The sequence below is a fragment of the Azolla caroliniana genome, unplaced genomic scaffold, assembly GCF_043228905.1.
Source record: "Azolla caroliniana isolate FFs.n. ecotype wild unplaced genomic scaffold, voAzoCaro1.0.p SCAF_9, whole genome shotgun sequence".
Taxonomy (NCBI): Eukaryota; Viridiplantae; Streptophyta; class Polypodiopsida; order Salviniales; family Salviniaceae; genus Azolla; species Azolla caroliniana.
The window spans coordinates 17,309,356-17,329,423 of NW_028230444.1; the positions used below are offsets into that span (position 1 = coordinate 17,309,356).

Genomic DNA, 20,068 nt, shown 5'->3' on the forward strand with positions numbered 1-20,068 from the left:
GAGATGTATCTCTCTTGTACTCTCGTACTTTCTCTCTTTGGTTCTTCCTTCTTCACCATCACCATCACCATCACTATCACCATCATCATCATTCTTCTCTTTCATCATCAAAATCTACTTCATTCATGTTTCCCCTTGTGCTTCCTCCATCAATGTCATGCTTCTCCTTTTTCTTCATCTCCTCTTGCTATTGACCCATTTACATGGATTCCTTCCTTCCTCCCTCCTTAATCCTTTAATATTGCGCCAATTAGTTTGGGATGGAGAGCTGGAGTTAATGATAGGAATGGGTCAGTGAGGTTAGTGAGTTAGGTTTGGGTTTGCAAAGGTCACTGGGGGGGAAAGTTAGTGATCAATGAGGAGAAGAATTTACAGTTAGCATTTGTGGGGGTCAACCAAGTGGGGAAGTTAGCTATTCAACCAAACAATATTAGGGTTTTAAGCTATGTTTCAACTGGATTCTTGAACTCAACACAATAAATATCAGATGTCTCTTCCTGTATATAATTGATTTAAACTATGACTTGGAAGTTACTGTAAGCATTTCATGAACATTTGGTAATTGGATCAATAAACACACAGACAGTTTGACTAGGATAATTGAAATGGAAGATTTTGGTTCTTCCTGCTCTAAACTTTTGATCCTTTTATCTATCATCTTTAGAATAATAGTGAAGACTCAATGCATAATAAAAACGTTGTCACTGAGCTTGAGGCGATAAAAAAACAAAGTCACTTCAGGAGTCTCTATTCAGTCATATGGAAAACATGCACTTCAGAAGAAGTGCTCAGACTATAATCTGGAGCGAAATAGAAAAAATAATATTTTGAGATACCTTTGGTATAAAAGAATTGACTGAAGTCTGACATATCTGCAAATTTATGTTACATGGGGGCAGTGTAGCAAACAAGGTCTGAGGCTCGAAAATGGACTAATTATGACTCGCAGGAAGCAATTTTAATATGTTTTCAATCATATTCAACTATGTTACTTTCACTACCAACTTATTAGCTACACACATACACATACTTCGAAAGATAGATAGATAGAAACTAATGCTGAATAATGCATGGTAGTAAACAGAACAATTTGCAAATAACCAAAAAACTGGAAAACCAAATGAATCACATAGATTTTGGGTATGATTTAAAAAATCAAGTCTTATCATTCATCCAGGAAGCCATTCTAATTCAACTTGTACTTTTCCATTTCTCGAATCAGTCAACACATATTCATCAATGATGCGTTTGTTTCCCACAACATCTGCCAAGTTAATCTCCACATATCCTAACATCTCCTGCATTGAAGAAGTCTCTCAAATTATTCAAATTTTATATTGTTGCTGATTAATGCAAAGTAAAGTATTCAATTTTTAAACGTAACACTAGGTTAAAACAGATGGGGATTCAGAATTAGCCGAATATGTATTTTGAATTCTAAATGCAGCAGGGCAGAAAGATAGATATATTAATGTCTCTAAAAGACTGTCATGGCCTAGGAGACTTGACAAAATTTACAACGAATTTACATCAACACGTCAATGCTTGGTACCTTGTCATTGATACTACAATTCTTTCGTTCTGAGAACACTCATCATGAGTTATCCAAAATGGAAAGCTTGTCGGGACAATGACAATGTCATCTGATGATTGCTTTTATCGTATGATGATATTCACATCATGACTATGCACATCGAGGTAGTGATCCTGGTTGATCATGGCTATAGCTGTTATGAATCCTCATGCTGTGAATCCAAGTGAACTGGATATTTGCTTGTACTTCATCAGTGTCCCTAGTATTTGTGAGAAGGAAATCTAGTGAGGTTGCCGACCTTGGTTGATCAGTGCATGTGCAAACATCTCCCTTCAAGGGACCTTTATGTGTCTTCTTTATCTCTAGGAAGAAGAGAGCTTAAAATCTTTGATCATCATGCTTCACCCCTACTCTTTCTAAACAGCCAATAATATCTTTCCTATGACATCATAATAGATTGCAATGACATACATAATGTTCAAAGTTTTCAATTTCTTAATAGCAAAGCTAGCAGGTAAAGGTCTTCTAAAGTTGATGTGTATATCAGCTGATCTGCACCCTCAGTAGATGAGATGATGACAGGTTACTTGAGAAGGATTACCAGGTTTACGAGAAGGAGCTATTGCGCTTTCCCAATGGAAACATTACCTCCTCGATATTGATTTTATTGTGCAAAATGATCAAAGCTTGCATCATTTTCCCACACAAGCAACTTTGTCTAAAAAGCACATGCAACGGCCTAATTTATTGTCCATCTTTCATTTTCAAATTAGGCATGTCGATTGAAAAACGAAAGTTGCATTGTCACAAAAGCCACGCATGTCTGCAGTGACTATTGCCTACAATCACAATGTAAATGAAATGAAGAAATAAAACGATAAGGATGATGACTTGGCAAGGAATTGATCAACTAGCTAACAGGCAGCATTATGAGCATTATAATCTAAGTGATAGGTTTCTTATAATGCATGAGAAACCACGTGGCCCAAAGCCAATGTTCAAACCTGCACAGGGATCACACAATGCGACAGTGAAAGCAGTTGGGATTATCCTTTATTAGCTAGCTGTGTGATCTGATGTTGAGAAACCATGTGGCCCAAAGCCTATGTTCAAACCTGCACAGGGATCACAATGCGACAGTGAAAGCAGTTGGGATTATCCATTATTAGCCAGCTGTGTGATCTGGTATTGAAATATACATGGCAAATTCATAATTTGCCAAAGCGCTTATTGCAAGAAAAAGGCACCAGGATTGTTGCAGTGTTTGCTTAATCCCCCCGATAGAGGCATTGGAAAATATAGTTATCAACTTGATTTTTATATTGTGAGATCATGAGCAGGAAATGATGGTATATGAACTATCATATGTAGATTCAGTAAGCAGGCCCATTTTATTCTTGTCAGGAAGAACAAAACGCTAAAACAAACAGCCAATATATTTATCTATAATATCTTTAAATATAATGGGATGTGCTTGACACAATTTTTTATTGGCCAGCTTTTCCACGTGATGGTAAACATAAAAGCACATGGAAGATTTGTCAAAAAGTTTCCTACAGGCAAAAGGCACCAGGATTGTTGCAGCATTTGCAAATCCCAGATATAGACATGGGAAAATAAAGCTGTGAACTTGTTTTTCTTTATCTTCGGGGATCACAAACAGCGCATGATGGTATATGAACCATCATATGTAGATTCAGTAAGGAAGTCCATTATATTTCTGTCAGGAAGAAGACAAATCTGAAACACATGATCCATATCATATCTACTTTAGTTAACAAACCCATTTTACTCCCATAAGGAAGAAGAAAGAGTTGAAAAACAGGGTGAAAAAAATTATATATAACATCTTTTAGTTTCATGGAATGTTTTGTCTATAGTCAAAGAAGAAGTTTTGGAAGGATTTATTTCAGAACATGGGTACTATCTTTTAAGATTTTCATCTTCTGTCCATTCATAGACTGGTGGACAGTCAAACGAAGCCAATTCAACTATTTGAGATTTTCATAGACGCTATGTTTCAGAGCAGAAAACAAGTTGAGAACACTATTTTATCATTAGTTGAGTATGCATACACAAAACCAAGTCAAAAAGTAACTCCCTTTGAGATACTGGGGGTAGGTCTGCAAGGACAAGAGTTTTGAAGCAAAGTAATGCCCAAGACACAGCTGAATCTTATAGGAAGGTTAAATTTGTCCTTGAAAGACAGACGGTACAAAAGGATACAAGGATCAATACCATTGTGAATTTGTGTTTGTACTCATGGATTGTATACTCTTGTGCTTTGGAAAAGCAAGGTTAGAAAAATGAAAAGCAAGAATAGCTCATTTCCAAAACTGTGTCCATTTTTTGTGGAACATTTCAGATTCCAGAAATGATAAGTGATGAAATTCTTAGATTTTTTGTGGGTGATGTACCTGAATTTTATATGATATGTAGTGCATTCCATAGAGGACTTTTGTGGACGATCTAACAGACGTTCACAATTTGAAGAACAACTCGGAGTTGAAGAATTGATGGAGTTCTTTTCCCAAATTGATTTTGCCACATAAAGAAAGAAAAATGACAGGGAAATTTCGTACTCATTATTTGTGGAGGTTAAAAGTTATTCAGCATGGATTCAAAGTGGATGGAAGACGCTAGATTAGCTGATTCACCTCCTCTCTTACAGCTTTATTTCAACCTCTTGTGATAACAATACTCGTGACTTATCAGGCTTTTAATAAAGCCAACTTCTAGAGAATATACTTTGATTCTTAAAAGTTTCTCCATTTATTTGGTTTTTCCACAGAGAATCATTGCTATAGTGGTGACTTAACTTTAAGAATACCTTGTAAAGATCTTTAATGGTTTGTATCAAACAGTGTCCCTGTAGCACCAAACTGGTCAAAGATTGGACATTGGCCCAGTAGGCAGTCCACATTGTCATCCAGTGTTATTATCCAGAAACATATATATATTTCAGCTCAAATGGGCAAGATAATGTCACATGGCTAGTCTGAAACAGTCGAGGTCTAATGGTCCCTAGACCAAAGGAGCCACAGCAGGCAGGTGTAGGGTAGCAATTGGTTCTGAAGTGTGGTGCGGGTGAAGGTGTGTACATCCAATCATGAAGTTGCAGCAGGCAGATGTAAAGTAGCTATTGGTTCTGATGTGTGCGTGTGAAGGTGTATGAAGTCGGTTTAGGTAAAGCTCTACATAAAACTACTTCAAAGATGAGTGGGCTAAGATTTGCTTTCTTTTTTATGGATGAGGCTCTTACTCAAGAAGCTTACTAGAATACTATGTATGAATGATTAGCAGTAATCAAGCCCAATGCGATCTAGAACCTAAGATCTCAGCCTTCTAAGCATAAGGTAATAGCTGTAGGGTGGAGTTACATAATCAAATACAAAGTTGATGGAACACTGGAGAAGATAGGACACATCTTGTGGCAAAGGGATATCGGCAAATGGCTTAGAGTGGATCTTGATGAGAACTTTTTCCCAAACAGCATCAATGAGCAGCATATTCACCAGCTTCCCTGTAGCAACTGATCCACTGGGATAATTACATGGAAATCTGCAACATGGTCACATTATCCTCTAGAGAAGTTGAGTAAATTTTGGCTACATTAACTTGTCACAGAGTTACGAACCCCTCCATTGACTGATACTCTTATTGGATGAGATAACCAAAGTTATTTCACTCAGAACTCTGTCGTCTATGCTCAAACCCAAACACCTTCAGATGAATACCATAATTTTCATGGGAGTATTCTGCAGCTTCAGTGACGAGGAACAAGGGGGGACAGATCTGAATGCGATTTTGTGTCCCAGAAAGATGAAACATCCCTGAGAATCAAAGGAGATATCTCCTGAAACTTTTCCCTGGGGCATTAAGAAATGTGTATCTCCTTCTTTGGAAGTTGGAATGCAGAATTGGGTGGTTAAGATTCAAATTTTGACATCCTTTCCATTACCGCCTTCCAGACCATTGTTTCCCTTGTTCCGAGCTATTTAGCTCCTATTCTTCATAAATCATTTCCAAAGTTCTAAATGAGAAATCCTGGGGCTTTAAATCTTCTAAGGTTGAGGCTTTAAATCCTCTAAGGTTGAGGATTTAAAATCATATAAATGTTTATATTTTACCATTTTCTGTATCGCATCCCCACCCTTTATTCCTCGCATTCCCAAATTTAGGTGAATCTAGCAACATCTTAACCAAATATGTCACACATAAGACTTCAGCTGCTCAGTTGCAACTATCTTCTATTGCTATCAGACCCACAAACATTTATAGTAACTGCCCCTATTTTGGGAAGTCTCAGCAAGAAACCAACACTAAGTTGGCCTATAAATAGATCACACTTCTCTACTCACTTCCTCTTCTAGATTTCAGCCATTTTATCTGCCTTCTGTATGTTAATTTAAGGAGCCCACCCAAGAGGCTTCTCACCCTGTCATAAGCTTCTCACAGCCTTGCACATTTCACTTTTCGTTTAGTACATGGTTCACTTCTGTTTAATAGATGTAGATGGTATATAGCAGTTGACAACATTGTCTTCAAAACTCTTGAAATCACCAGTAAACATCTCCCCACTTGGAAGTTTTCAGTTATTTTACTAGTTCAGGTATTCTCTTTGATTTCAAACTGGCCAAATTGATGCATATTGTCTGTGATCCCATGTTTTGGGCCCCAACTCCCACCACCACCACACCCATACCCATACCCATACCCACATACAGCCAAGTTCCTATCCACATACCCTCTACCTTTTCCCAAATGTATTTGAAAGTCCTGTTATTGGCATATGATTGGTGAAGAGGCTTCAATTTTACAAGCTTACTGATTTCAAATCAAACATAAACCTCAAAACATTATCCCTGAAGAACAGCAAAGTCAAATTCAATGAAAATAATAAGTTTATTAACTACCTTCCAGTGAAATCCTATTCCCATGCTTTTGCTCATGACCTCTATTATGATTTTTTCAGTGAGTGGGGGTTCATCGCATGTGATTTCAAACCTCCCATCCGGCCATTTTGGGTCATGCATTTTCTTGAGAGGCTGCCAAATAAGACAAAGGTAAGAAAAATGTGAAATTTAAAGAGAACTAACACTGTAAGCTGATCACCTTTGTTTTATATTCTTGGCCTCTGTAAACTATCTTGGCATACGGATTAGTATGATATTTTCCCTCCAGATCTTGTCCTTTATGTACAGTGATAACTAATAAGCCTCCACCATGTTCAGCATCAACTTTCTCTTTTTCTTGCTCTTCCTCAATTAGATTCTCCTCCTCTTCTTTGAAAGGTCTATACAGAACCTCAACACTGATTTGTCCACGTGACTTTTTATTTGAATCATCATTATCATCCATGTTCTTTCGCAAGTCGAGAGTCAGAGGTTTAGGTTCATCAGGCATCAGTGTAGCCAACGGTAATATTTGCATACCTAAAAAATCATGAGATGATACCTGTAGAACACCAAAAATACCAACTAAGAGACCTTCATTGCATTACTAACTTAAAAACTAAGAATAGGAGAGAATCCATACCTTTTCCCAGTCGTACACATGGAACTCCAAGACCTGAGAGCGTGGATCGTGAACTACAAGATTGAACGATTCATTCCAATCTGGGTTTAAAGTATTCTTCTTAACTTGTGTCTTCTTTGAAGGAGTACCTCCACCAAGTGAAATCCTTACATATGGATCAGATTTTCCCATGAAATCTGCCCTCCTGAGGTTTCGCCCATTAAGTACTTTGACATGAAGCATTCCTACTGGTTTCTTGATCGCACTATACAGAAGGAAACGAGTAAAACAAACAAGCAAACCGCATAAACTCTGTCAACTGCTACATGCCTCTTATCTTAAAACATGTAGGATTCTGGAGGAACCTAGATGTATGATTAAGAATCATATAAAATTCTTACAGTGTGGAGTCATCTAAGATTGCAATCTCTAAAGTTTTGGGCCAAAGATAAAGGTTTGCTACTTCCTCCTTGATAAGATCCTACAAAGACATGTCCAATTTCGAATGATTTTAGCAACAAAAAAAACAATCATTCCCATAAAACCAACTCAGAGCGATAATCATTTTACGCACCTGCAGAAACCCATATAGCCCAGGAATTGCCATCACATCTCCTCCAAGCAGCTTCAAACCAAAGTCTATATGTGGCTGTCACAGACCAGTTAACAAACAATGCATAACTAAACCCCCAATTAAAGTCAAGTGAAAGGGCATTTCGTTCATGAAGAATGATCTAATGAATATGAATCTCTGACCTTCTCCATCACAGAGAAAATCACTTTGGAAAAACATGGAAAGTTTGGAACCAGGGGCTTGAAGGTCAATCGAACGACGGAAAATACTTGCAAATCCACAAGCTGCCATAAAAGCACATACCATCAGATTAGAGTGTACATTTCAGACAAACCTTTATAATTTTTCCAATTAGTACAAATACCAATAACAGGCTTCTTCATCTTATATAAACCTGAATTGTTGCTTTCAAACTGAATGCTTTCACAACCACAAGAATGTTTGGATTCCCAGCCCATTTTAAGGGTAGCTCAATCATCATTTCTGATTCTTGGGTGTCAAATGCTTTTACTCCTGCATGTTCAGAGAAGAAAACATGACGCCTAATTTTTATATGCCAACATAGTTAAAATTGAAATCAAGGAGTTTGTTGAAAGTCAGACTTAACCACCTTGTATCGTTGGTGGTAACGTGCCTAGTGTCAGGCATTCAAATTCAACAGAATCCATCTTAAATTTTTCGCAATATTCATTAATGATTGGTTTTGTTGTATCCCTGATTATCTTGCAAATTGCCTAAAATATAGAATAGAATTACATTGATAAGAAAAAATATACATGGGAAAAATGGGCACCAACGATTCAAACATAGATCCACCTTGTCAAGGTATGGCCATAACTCACGTATAAACTTATTCATCCAGTCTACCTGCAGATAAAGAAGATCAAGTAACTCTGGTATTTCAAGTTACTCCAAACAAACATATACTGAACAAGAATTACTCTGTCATAGTCTGGATTCTTAACCCACAATGGGATCTCTGGAAGGAGGTTTTGGAGTGTCTTCAAATCTAGTTCACCCAAAGGCCTTATAACAGGATCCTGATTCATTAACGCCAGGGTTAACAGAAATCAAACCATATAAAACGAAATGGATTTAAACATTACCAAATTTTCACGGTTTTTCCAGCACACATGCCCAACTTGAATATTTTATCATGCCCACTAGGAACACCAGTATAATATTTGGAAACTGGTGTGCAATAAATTATCCATTTAAAGGTCTTACAAACAAATCACTCTCCAATTTGTAATGCTAGCAGAAGGATCTAATACCAAGATGCCCTGACACTTAGAAAAGTATGCCAATCCAGCCCCAGCTTACAATTTTACATTAACATGATAATTTCCTAGAAAGATTTTGCCCATCTTTATGATATCCTCCTGATTATAAATGCATTCCTAATATTCTTTTACCTTTTATGTACTCTATAATTTCCAACTTTTACATGCTGAAATCTTCAAATTAAGTCTTCAACCCAACAGAATAATCTCTAAGTGTGCTGATGAGTCATAAGGAAATCTAACATCACAAAATAAAAGAATCTCTTATACGTCCCAAAGCATATAAAAATAAATAGTCAGATGTTTCATTGAAATGTAATCCTAAATAAAACATTTAATTGAAAGTTTATAGCCAATAAATATTGTGCAGAATCCTGCATAGAAAAATCATGAATAGGCCTACTCTAACTTCATACTCAATAGGCAACATGGCCAGATTGACACAACATATAGTCATTAAAGCATTATTCAAACTACAGAGCTAAGGTGCATATCTAAAATGATGCTATATACCATATATCCATGGTTTGACCTTGATCATGAATGAGAACCAACTGTAAAGAAAGGTTGGAATAGAATAACCTTAAGGCTTAAGATCAAGAAATGTATATTCTCGATGCATTGAATCTATTCATGCATTCAATCGTCTATATAAAGAATATCACAAACCAGTTCTATGGGAGGGCATAGTGTTCTCAAGAGCCTCGAAATCAACATGTAAGGATTCCGAATCTGACAAGCAACTAGATTGAATGCTACACCCCACCCCTTAGGATCAGTGTGCGCATATTATAATCATAGATTGACACATGCGTGATATTCGTGATATTCTCCATGCGCAATATTCTCTATATTCGAGAATATGAAATGGCCCTAAGAATATTAAAAAACCATTCGTTTTGTAAAATAGATATAAAATATTTATTTATTTATTTAAATAAATTTATTTTACCAAAAAAAGAACAATTATTCATTAATAAATTATAGTGTCAAGAGAGTTTATGAAACTTATTTTAATTAATCAATTTTTAAAAACCGAATATTTTTATATTTACTATACAAATATGATTAGTATAAACTTTGAATATATGATTAGTTTGAAGTACTATTTTTAATGTCAAAATAAAAATATCCATAAATTTTGAGGGAATAAAAAGTGAGAAATTAATGAGCTTTTATTTTATTTATTAAAAATAAAATAAATACTTATAATTTATAAGTTATACATTTATTATAAAAATTTAATAATGACAAATCCCCAAGTCTCTCTTTTATTATCCCTATTTATTGTTTAAGCTCCTTTTTTTTTATCCTAGAAAATTAAAAAAGACAATGTTTTTTTTGTTTTTTTTAAAGTTAAACGAATACTTGACCGCCCATTCGTATTCGTATTCGTTTGCATTCGAATGGGAAACCCGACGAATGCGAATATGTCAATCTATGATTATAATATTGAAGATTATAAACTACAAACCCCATCAATTTCGAAAAAGAAGGAAAATACAAGCAGTCACATCCTGCAACTTGCATCTGATTGTTCGAATTCTTTTATGATTGAGAAGATTACTACTATATAACATGATACGTAACCAATCCAATTCTATCTTTGCATTATGGGTAGAACACGTTGAAGCGTATGTAGATAATCTGCATTCTATTGAGAAGAAAGAGAGAAGCCTAGTATAAGTATCTTTAGTAGCAAATATGTTCTATAATATGATTGAACAGAAAACAGCTTGGGATTTTGTGACAAATTTCTTTGGAAGCATGATCAGTAAAAGACTAACAATAGTGTTAAGTCATGTGTTGATTGACATGACTTGATGATCATCGTGATCAATGCAATTTATTCCTGTTCTTTCAAGATAGCATAAGAATTGAGCAGAACAAAGATTTTCCACATTGTAAAAAATACAAAGCATAGAAATACTAGACAAGTTGGTCCTCCTAATCCTAATGAATAAAACGTCAATATATAGTTTTGGTTGTCCTAGAGATGTATCTCAATGTTTTGGACAGCTTTTCTGCATGATTCTGATGCCAGTTGGAACAAAAGATTCTAGAACATTATGCTTCATGGAGTAGGAAAGAACAAAAATTGATGCCAGCCTGAGTTGATTATCTTGGTTTGAAATGGTGCCTTTACTTGTGAAAACCAGAAAAATCATTTCATTGCTTTTGTAAGCAGAGAATCTCCTGTAATCGCATTGAATTACTATTCTTTTCAAGTCCAGGAAGCTCATTATAACATACCATTCTCTTCAAACTTCGAAGACAATAAAAAATATATATATTCTTTCAGTAAACTAGCATCAGAATCACGTAAGAAAACCAGTTCTCCTAATCCTAAAGAGTGAAACATAGATATACTGCTTTGGTTCAAGAGATGTGTCTCTATGCTTTGGATGGCTTTTCTATGTGATTCAAATGCTAGTGGAATAAAAACAACTCTGATACAAGGTGCTTCATGGACATGAAAAGAACAAAAATTGATGCCTGACTTTGATCATCTTGGTTTGAAATCATTTCATCGTTTTTGTGAACAGAGATGATTTTGTGATCACATTAGATTACTGTTCTTTCTGAGTCCAACAGGCTCATCATAACGTATCATTCCCTTGAAATTTCAAGGATGATAATAAAATCTAACTATCGATCCATTTTTAAACCACGATCACAATTATGTGAGAAAGCTGATCCTCTCATAATCCTAGAAAACGAAGTGTAGATATACTACTTTGTTCCTAGAGACTTGTCACTTTGTTTTGAATGGCTTTCCTTTATGATTCTGATGCTATTTTAACGAGAAAACTCCATAACAAGGTGTGCTTCACGGACTTGAAATGAACAAGAATCAATGCCTTACGGATTTTATGTTCAGATGATGGCAAGTTAATGTGCCAATTCCTGTTTTTTTTCAAGTTCACCCAGAACCTTGATAGCGTAATGTTCTCTTTGAATTAATATCAAGTGTGCAAGATATAAAGATCTTCCTGAATAGTAAAGTGCCAACGCATAAAGATGGAACGCATTTCAGTTTATTCAAATAACCAAAATGATCAAGGGATGGAAAGTAATACGGTGGTTCCTGTTCTTTACCAAGTCCACCAAGCGCCTTTCATAGACAAGTTCATCAGAGCAAAAAAGAAAAGAGTTTCTTCCTGAATTCGTAAAGAGCCAAAGCGTAGAGATGTTTCTTCAGAACTATTTCTAATCTTTTTTGTGAAAATTCGAGATGGTCATCAGGCGATGGCCACTTTCGCCTGTTATCTTCCACCAATAGACTTTCATATACAAGTTCATCAGACCTAAAAAGAAAGAGTGCATTCCAGGAAAGAGCCCAAGCATAGAGATGTTTCTTCGGAACTATTTGAAATCTTTTTAGAATACTCAAGATGATGATCGAGGCGATGGCCAGTTTTGTTTATTCTTTCCAAATCCATGAAAGAGCCTTTCAAGCAATACTGGTGGAGAAAGGATAAACTTTACGAACATTTCATCCGAAATACGCAGGAAAATCAAGAAAACAGCAGGAATACAGAGAGACGAAGAAAGAACGCGGGAACGCGGGGAAAGAGAAAAGTAGAAGAAAGGTGCACCTTGACATCTGCAGGCTGCCAGTAGATGAAGAGGAAGTAGCCGATGATGAGGCCTAGGCAGAGGCCAAAGACGAAGCCGAAGGCACCGAAGAGAGAGCTGAAGAATCCCATGGAAGGAGGAAAAGGAGGTGGAGGTGGAGGTGGAGATGGCGATGGCGATGGCGATGGCGATGGCGATGCATGAAAAACGATGAGATAACAGACGCTCAAGCCAGGCTGAAAGGAATATGCTTATTTTGTGTGTGTGTGTGTGTGTGTGTGTGTGTGTGTGTACAGTGTGACGCCCATAGAACAAAAGTAAAAACTCTTTTTGTACATTTTGTTCATCGCCTACCCAAAGAAGAAAAAAGAAAAGGCTTCAAGAATCCCATGCACAATATATATATATATGTTGTTTTGGCACAATTTCACCTTGTGGAATGGAAGCCTCTTTTTACACAAAGATAATGATATATTCAGACCAATGCTTTGCAAAATACTTCCGCAAACTATTAGCGGTAGTCGTTATAATCGACATAAACACTAGAGTTTTTTAACTACACAAATGAGGATGTGACCCATCGATGAGGATGGTAATTAATTACCACTTTAACAAAGTCATGATTATAACTTATAAGTAAACGTGGCGCACGATGTCCCTAAACAAATAGTCACGAGGAGAAGAAAGCGGATTTAAATATCTCGCTCAAAAAGTATACGCTTCCATCGTTTGAAACTATGTGTAGGCATAATGCTTTGGGAATCTTTGGGGCACCAACATTAAGTACTTCCTTTTCTAAATAGAAGAACTTCATTTTTCATGGTCGGAAAAGAAAAAAGAAAAGGTTGTTTGCTATGGTCTTCTTCCCGACTCAATACTTCTCATGCGACATGTTACGAATTGTTTACATCTATTGTACCCTACTTTACCTTGGAACCTTTGCACCCTTCACCATAAATCCACAATGAGGTGGATGTTGGAATATTAACTTCTTCTAATTGATGCCAATGTCACAAGTTTTCCATCCGATGATCCCTTTACATTTCATATGTCTCCAATTGCATTGATGGACACATTAATGCCGTATGCTTTGAATGTTTTCAATCTATCATTTAAAATATATCCATTGTGGATTTCTAACTCACTTTGAGGTTACCTACAACTAATACAATGGGTTTTGCTAAAAAAACTTAGTGTGTGTCATAAGTATGTTGTCATCATTCCAAATGACACAACTTGCGAGAAACATCTTGGCCCATTGAAGAAGTTTGTAAGATATTTTAGAATGACAATGCCATATATGCATGGAAGAAGATATACTCATTCTCTATTGTTAGAACTTAGAATAGTGTGCATAAATTGCATATCCTCAAAGACACAACATGCCAAACCATTTTATACGCATGCTTTCATTGAACTTGTACTCCTTTGTTTAGGAAAGCTAAAGCTTAGGATTTTTGCATAATTTGTAGGATTGGTTAGGCGCTTGTCATTTTGTGTATCTCGTCGATAAATTTCATGACATTCGCAATAGGTCAGGATTTGCAATAGGCATTCATAACAACATTGGTGAGGACTTGAGATGAATAGAATAGTGCGGTCATTTCCCCTGCAATAGGCATTCATAACAACATTGGTGAGGACTTGAGATGAATAGAATAGTGCGGTCATTTCCCCCTCCCATTAGTTGAGCGAGGGGCGTGAAAGAGATGTCATGTGGGATATTGAATGCAGGTGATGTGTATGAAAGGATGGCTAGAGACACATGTGAAAGTGTAAGATTAATAAGTGAGATATTTTATGAAGGATAGGATAGTCTAGGCAAGGCCTACCTGAGAAAGGTATCGAGTTTGTGTATATTTTAACTAATGGAGTATTTTCTTTTTTGGAAAAAAGAAAGGGAAAAGTACTAAGCATAGATTGAAATATTCGCATTCGTGGGGCCTACCCCACGAATCCATATGAATAGGAATAGGAATACATATAAATATATTCGGTTTTTTTTTTTTTGAGTTTTTTAAATAAAAAATAAAAAACAGTTTTTCTTCATTTGAGCAAGTGAACGAACAGCGAGCAGCGAGCGAGGAAGCCTCACCCTACTCTCTGTCCGCCCTCGCTTCCCTCTGCATCTTGTTCTCGGCCAGAAAATTAGGGTTTCGGCTGAAAACCCTAATTTCTGTCATAAACCTAATTTAGACATTAGTACTTTCTTTTGAGCCCACGTCCTCAACTCCCTCTCATGCTCTATTCTAATCCTACATCCTGTTCTCACTGAAACCCTACGTCCTCAACTCACGCTCTCACTAAATTCCTAAGTTTAGTAGAAGCCCTAATTAATTGATTATTAACCAATTAATGTATTAGTAAACTAATTAATTATTATATTAGTGAGTTAATTAATTATTGATGTATTTGTGTATATACATATATGAGTGATATGTGTGTATACACATATATGTATATATCATATATGTATGTATGTATACATCTAAACAAATGGTTTTATAATATTCTTGGGGCCATTTTATATTCTCGAATATAGCGAATATTGCGGATATAGAATACCACGAATATTACGCATGGATCAATCTATGGTGCCAGGATACCCCTGGAAGTTCATCTATTTACCAGAATGCCCCTGGAAGTTCCAAATTTACCAAACTACCCCTATGTACAAAAAACTACACTTTATAAAGTAATTATACACTCAAATCTACAAGCCCTATTTACCAAAGATGGAAGAAATGAACCCGAACTAGCCCTATTTATCAAAGATTTGAGTGTATAATTACTTTATAAAGTGTAATTTTTTGGACAAAGGGGTAGTTTGGTAAGTTTGGAACTTCCAGGGGCATTCTGGTAAATAAACGAACTTTCAAGGGTATCCTGGTACTTTTCCCAAAAAGAAAAAAGAAAAAAGAAAAAAAAGAATAGTGTGGTCATGGTGGCCCACTAAATCTAGAACCCAATAACTATTCAAGCTAGGTCTTAAACAAACTTTCCTTTGGACAAAGATGACCTTTTCACGAACCACTGGGGGCTTGCTCATCACATCACATTTATTCACCATGGTGTAATAATTAAGTATGGGTTTTGATTTATTTGTAATAAACTATCACTTACATAATCATGTGCATCCTCGATAAAACTTTTAGATGTTTAGCATGGAAATATAATTCACATGCAAATATTGGTTAAAAACAACCATAACACACTTGACTTACCAACACAACTAACAAAGGGTCAAAAATAGCAGAATTCACTCAATCCCATTATTACAAAATAGCACCTCATGGTCGTATGTTCTATACTACTACTCTAACCTCAATTTCTCCACAATCCCTAGGAAACTTGCGACAAGCCATTGAGGTTTGATGCAATCAATGAAATACGTGACCACAAAATCCAATGAATATGATAAATGAATGGAAATTTCACGCGATATAAGCAAAACACTTGGCTGCATAAAAGCTCAATTAAAATAGGTATTAGGGTGATTACAAACACGGGGATCCATAAAAGCTAGATCACATGAGGCACTCCATGGAGTGATGAAAAAGAATCATCAATTCCACCACACATGATACAAGTGGGCAGCTAATAGGAGAGCTATTCCAAATATCTATATTGAAGCTCTCCTATTCCAAGGACTACAATTTCGACCTCTAATACATAGTGATGATATCCACCACTTGTGGTGTAGTAGAGATCTTTGCCTAATAGTAGAGATTGATTGGATCAATACAATCACATAGTATACAAGATGGGAGAGCTTTTGCAAAGACATCCATCTCACAGAATAGCTCATCTCATCCACAGACAGTTGGTAACACTTTAAGTACTACTCTCCCACAAACAGTTAGTAACATTTCAGTACTACTCTTGGGACCACCCTGAGCCTGAAAGACCTATATGTCACTTGAATTGGGGTGGGGGGCAGGGTGTTACGATCCACTTCCAAGGACCGCGAGGGACATCTTTTCATCGGATTTCTGCTGGTCTCCATCGAGGGCGCATATCGATTTGAGTGTCTTCTCGAGGTGGTAGCCTCCCCCAAGGGCCACTTCTCGCTCCAAGTGGGAGCAATAGCTCTCGAATACGCTCACGGTGACGTGTAGCCGGAAGTTGAGGCGGAAGAGGAAGTCGAGCTCGAGGGCGTTCATCTCTCGGGTTGGGATCCCGCCGATCTGGGCATAGTAGGCATTGTCATAGTAGCTGTAGGATCAAAAAAAGACCATGGGAAATCAGCCAACAAACGGTGTGAGAAACAAGACCATGGGAACCTAGCCAACAAATGGTGTGAGAAACAAGACAATGGTACCCATCCAACCAATGGTGTGAGAAACCAAGACAATGAGAACCCCATCCACCAAATGGTGTGAGAAACCAAGACCATGGTACCCATCCCAAGCAATCGGAAACAATAGAAAGAAAAGAAGAAAAAAAATAGAAAAAAAGGAAAAATAGAAAAGAAAATAGATAACCCACACACAGATCAAAATCCCCCCATGTATTATATACCTAGGTATGTGCTCTATCAGCCTTTCTGAACTGAAGAAAGCCAAAAAGGCCAGTATAGCACACATTCAGAGATGAAACAAACAAAGAGGTCTGTGAATTAAGCAGGTGATGATGCTATGGAGGATGAAGGAAACAAGCAAAAGATGCAAGTTATGCAGGTGATGCTATGGAGGATGAAGGAAACAAGTAAGAGATGCAAATTAAGCAGGTGATGCTATGGAAGGCGAAGGAAAACGGAGCAAAAGATGCAAAATTAAGCAGGTAATGCTACGGAGGATGAAGGAAACAAGTAAAAGATGCAAATTATGCAGGTGATTCTATGGAGGATGAAGGAAACAAGGAAAAGATGCAAATTAAGCATGTGATGCTATGGAGGATGAAAGAAACAAGGAAAAGATGCAAATTAAGCAGGTGATGCTATGGAAGGCGAAGGAAACAAGCAAAAGATGCAAATTAAGCAGGTGATGCTATGGAGGATGAAGGAAACAAGCAAAAGATGCAAATTAAGCAGGTGATGCTATGGAAGGCGAAGGAAACAAGCAAAATATGAAAATTAAGCAGGTGATGCTATGGAAGGCAAAGGAAACAAGCAAAAGATGCAAATTAAGCAGGTATTGCTATGGAGGATGAAGGAAACCAGCAAAAGATGCAAATTAAGCAGGCATTGCTATGGAGGATGAAGGAATCAAGCAAAAGATGCAAATTAAGCAGGCATTGCTATGGAGGATGAAGGAATCAAGCAGGTGATGCTATGGAAGGCGAAGGAAGCACTTGAGATTGAGGAGTGGAGGAAAGAGAAGGCACGCGAAACCCTAACGACAGACAGAAAGAGAGACACAACAAAAGCATTGGAGAAAGAAAGTAAGATGAAGAAAAGGAAGAAAAAATTGGAGAGACGGAGACAGAGGGAGGACTTACAAGTCATCGAGGAATTTGGCAGAGAGCAGGATGCTTGAGATGAGGATGCGATGAACATTGAAGGAGTTTATGGAAAGCTCGGGTTGCTGCTGAACCAGACGATCAATGTATGCATACGCCACAACGAAACAGGAAGGACTGCAATTTGCATACTTAAAGATCCTCTCCAGGTACTGTTCGATACTGATGGTCGGCACCCGAACACCACAGAAAGCTCCCAAAGTCCTCTTTGAAGGAGGAGATGATGATGATCTCGATGGAGATGGCGATGGCGATGGCGAATTCGATGAGAGCCTCTCATTCCGAGCCACAACTCGCTCTAGCAGAGAAGAGAGCACAGATATAATCAGGGAAGGAGAGCGAGAATTCTTTGAAGGTGTATAACTGGCTATGGCGAAATCTGCGAGAGCTTCGGGAGAGTAAAGATCAGATCTAATGCTGCGAGGCGATATTTCATCTTCCTCGTAACCATGAGTAATGTGAGGTTGGGAAACCATGTCTGGCGCTGGCGTGCCTGTTTGCGAGGAGCCAGGAGAAGTACAAAAAAAAGAGTTCCTCGTGAATGAAGGAAGGAAGAAGCGGTCGAGCAAAAACAGTTACTCAGGGAAAGAAGAACCCGGGGGGAGCTAATTGTCGAAGAAGAAGAAGAAGAAGAGGAAGAGAGACTAAATGGCTTCTCGATTGAGGTGGAATTCACAGCAGAAATGGAGAGGATAAGCAGAGAACATGGGGATGAGAGGGAAGGCGGATCAATGTTGAAGGGTGAAGGAAGGAAGAGATGAGACAGAGAGAGAGAGAGAGAGAGCTCTGGTTAGTAGCTTTAATGGCGAGTACACTGTGGGGAATGTAGATTTAGGCAGGTGCAGGGAATGCTTGCTAGATTTAGTTGATTCAGAAGGGACTTTTGGTAGGGGGGGGATTTGGTTACTGGTTCTGCAGGAGAGGAAGAATGGGGGGGACACAGGCTATGGAGGGCAAAGGAAGGCTGAGACAGAGAGAGAGACAGGGAAGAAGAAGCTCAATTTCGATGGAGGAGTTGCTATGTCCCGCTTAAAGGGCGAGCTTTACTGGCGGAACAGAGTCAGAGTCAGAGAACTACACAGACAGACAGACAGGACAGACAGGACAGACTCGCAGACGCAGAGAGAGAGAGAGAGAGAGAGAGAAAGATTGTTTAGGCAGGATTCGAACTCGCAACCTCTATTTGCGAAGAGGCATTCTCACTCTATTTCCGAAGACGCATTTGAGAGAGAGAGAGAGAGAAGCTGCTTTTATTTATATATAGTGAAAAGCCCAGAGACAGACCAGGTTCGTCTATCCGACGTGGCAGATAGCCACACGTCCGTGGGCTTACGTGGCCGCGCGACACCTGTCTCTTTATTTTTGCATATGCTCAATTTCTTTAAGCTCTTTCTTCTTTCTTTCTTTTTCCCTTTTTTATTTCTTTTTTGTTTCCCGCCAATTTTTTTGTGTAGCCTTTTTATTTTCTCGATTTTTATTTATTTTTATTTTCTCGAATTTTTACGCTTATTGTTTTTTTACATTCTCTTTTTTCCTTTTCCTTAAAATTTTTGTGTGTTTTTTTTTTTGTCGATTTTTTATGCTTATTGTTTTTTTGCATTCTCTTTTTTCTGTTTTCTTTTTTGCTTTTCCTTTTGTTTTTTATTGGCTTTTCTTTGTTTTTTTCTCCATTAGTTTTCGTTTTCTCTTTTTGCTATTTCTTTTGCTTCAACTATAAACAAAAAAAGGATGTTTTTTCATTAATCTCAGCTCACGTAAAACAATTTATTTTTGCTTTCTGCTTTTCTTAAAGCTTCGCCTTTTGCTTTTAGAAGTTTCCATGCTGATAATAATGTTTGAGTACCCTGCTTTTTGCTTCTTCTCTTCTCCTTTTTATTTAATCTAGGTTGTTTAGACTACTAAAGTTCAATGTCATCACAATCATCCATCCGTTTCCACTACACTTCACTCACTCATTAGTTGATAATGTAGTTTGAAGGATAAATATACTCTTTCTTGGATGGTTTTACTGGTCATAATCAAGTGAAAATTCACTCCACAAAACCAAGCTAGAATTGTGTTCATGTCACATCATAAAATGATGTGTTCATGGCCAAAATGTTGTTGTTTAGAGTCTGGACT

General features: G+C 37.3%; 2 protein-coding genes across 2 annotated transcripts; both read right to left on the reverse strand.

Annotated features, from left to right (window-relative positions):
* Positions 1 to 1,097: 1,097 nt before the first annotated feature.
* On the reverse strand, positions 1,098 to 12,708 carry LOC147860295 (synaptotagmin-2-like). Its single transcript, XM_087325145.1, has 12 exons — positions 12,508 to 12,708; positions 8,567 to 8,665; positions 8,442 to 8,492; positions 8,236 to 8,359; positions 8,020 to 8,138; positions 7,808 to 7,909; positions 7,626 to 7,700; positions 7,453 to 7,532; positions 7,073 to 7,316; positions 6,650 to 6,991; positions 6,451 to 6,582; positions 1,098 to 1,298 (listed from the first exon to the last, which is right to left on the reverse strand). Exons 1-12 carry the CDS (start codon positions 12,616 to 12,618, stop codon positions 1,170 to 1,172), a joined length of 1,608 nt encoding a protein of 535 aa, XP_087181271.1. The 5' UTR covers positions 12,619 to 12,708; the 3' UTR covers positions 1,098 to 1,169.
* Positions 12,709 to 15,950: 3,242 nt separating this feature from the next.
* Positions 15,951 to 18,474, reverse strand: LOC147860296 (cyclin-U4-1-like). Its single transcript, XM_087325146.1, has 2 exons — positions 17,927 to 18,474; positions 15,951 to 16,702 (listed from the first exon to the last, which is right to left on the reverse strand). The coding sequence occupies exons 1-2, from the start codon at positions 18,421 to 18,423 to the stop codon at positions 16,432 to 16,434; spliced, it is 768 nt and encodes a 255-aa protein (XP_087181272.1). The 5' UTR covers positions 18,424 to 18,474; the 3' UTR covers positions 15,951 to 16,431.
* Between the last annotated feature and the right edge of the window lie 1,594 nt (positions 18,475 to 20,068).

Bases quoted from the DNA above. Each gene is read 5' to 3' on its own strand.
- LOC147860295 (XM_087325145.1), bottom strand. From the start codon at position 12,618: ATGGGATTCTTCAGCTCTCTCTTCGGTGCCTTCGGCTTCGTCTTTGGC. The intron at 8,139-8,235 runs GTGGTTAAGTCT...CTGAACATGCAG, and splicing joins GTTACCACCAACGATACAAG to GAGTAAAAGCATTTGACACC. The intron at 6,992-7,072 runs GTATGGATTCTC...GGTGTTCTACAG, and splicing joins ATGTGTACGACTGGGAAAAG to GTATCATCTCATGATTTTTT.
- LOC147860296 (XM_087325146.1), bottom strand. From the start codon at position 18,423: ATGGTTTCCCAACCTCACATTACTCATGGTTACGAGGAAGATGAAATA. The intron at 16,703-17,926 runs GTAAGTCCTCCC...TTGATCCTACAG, and splicing joins GCCAAATTCCTCGATGACTT to CTACTATGACAATGCCTACT.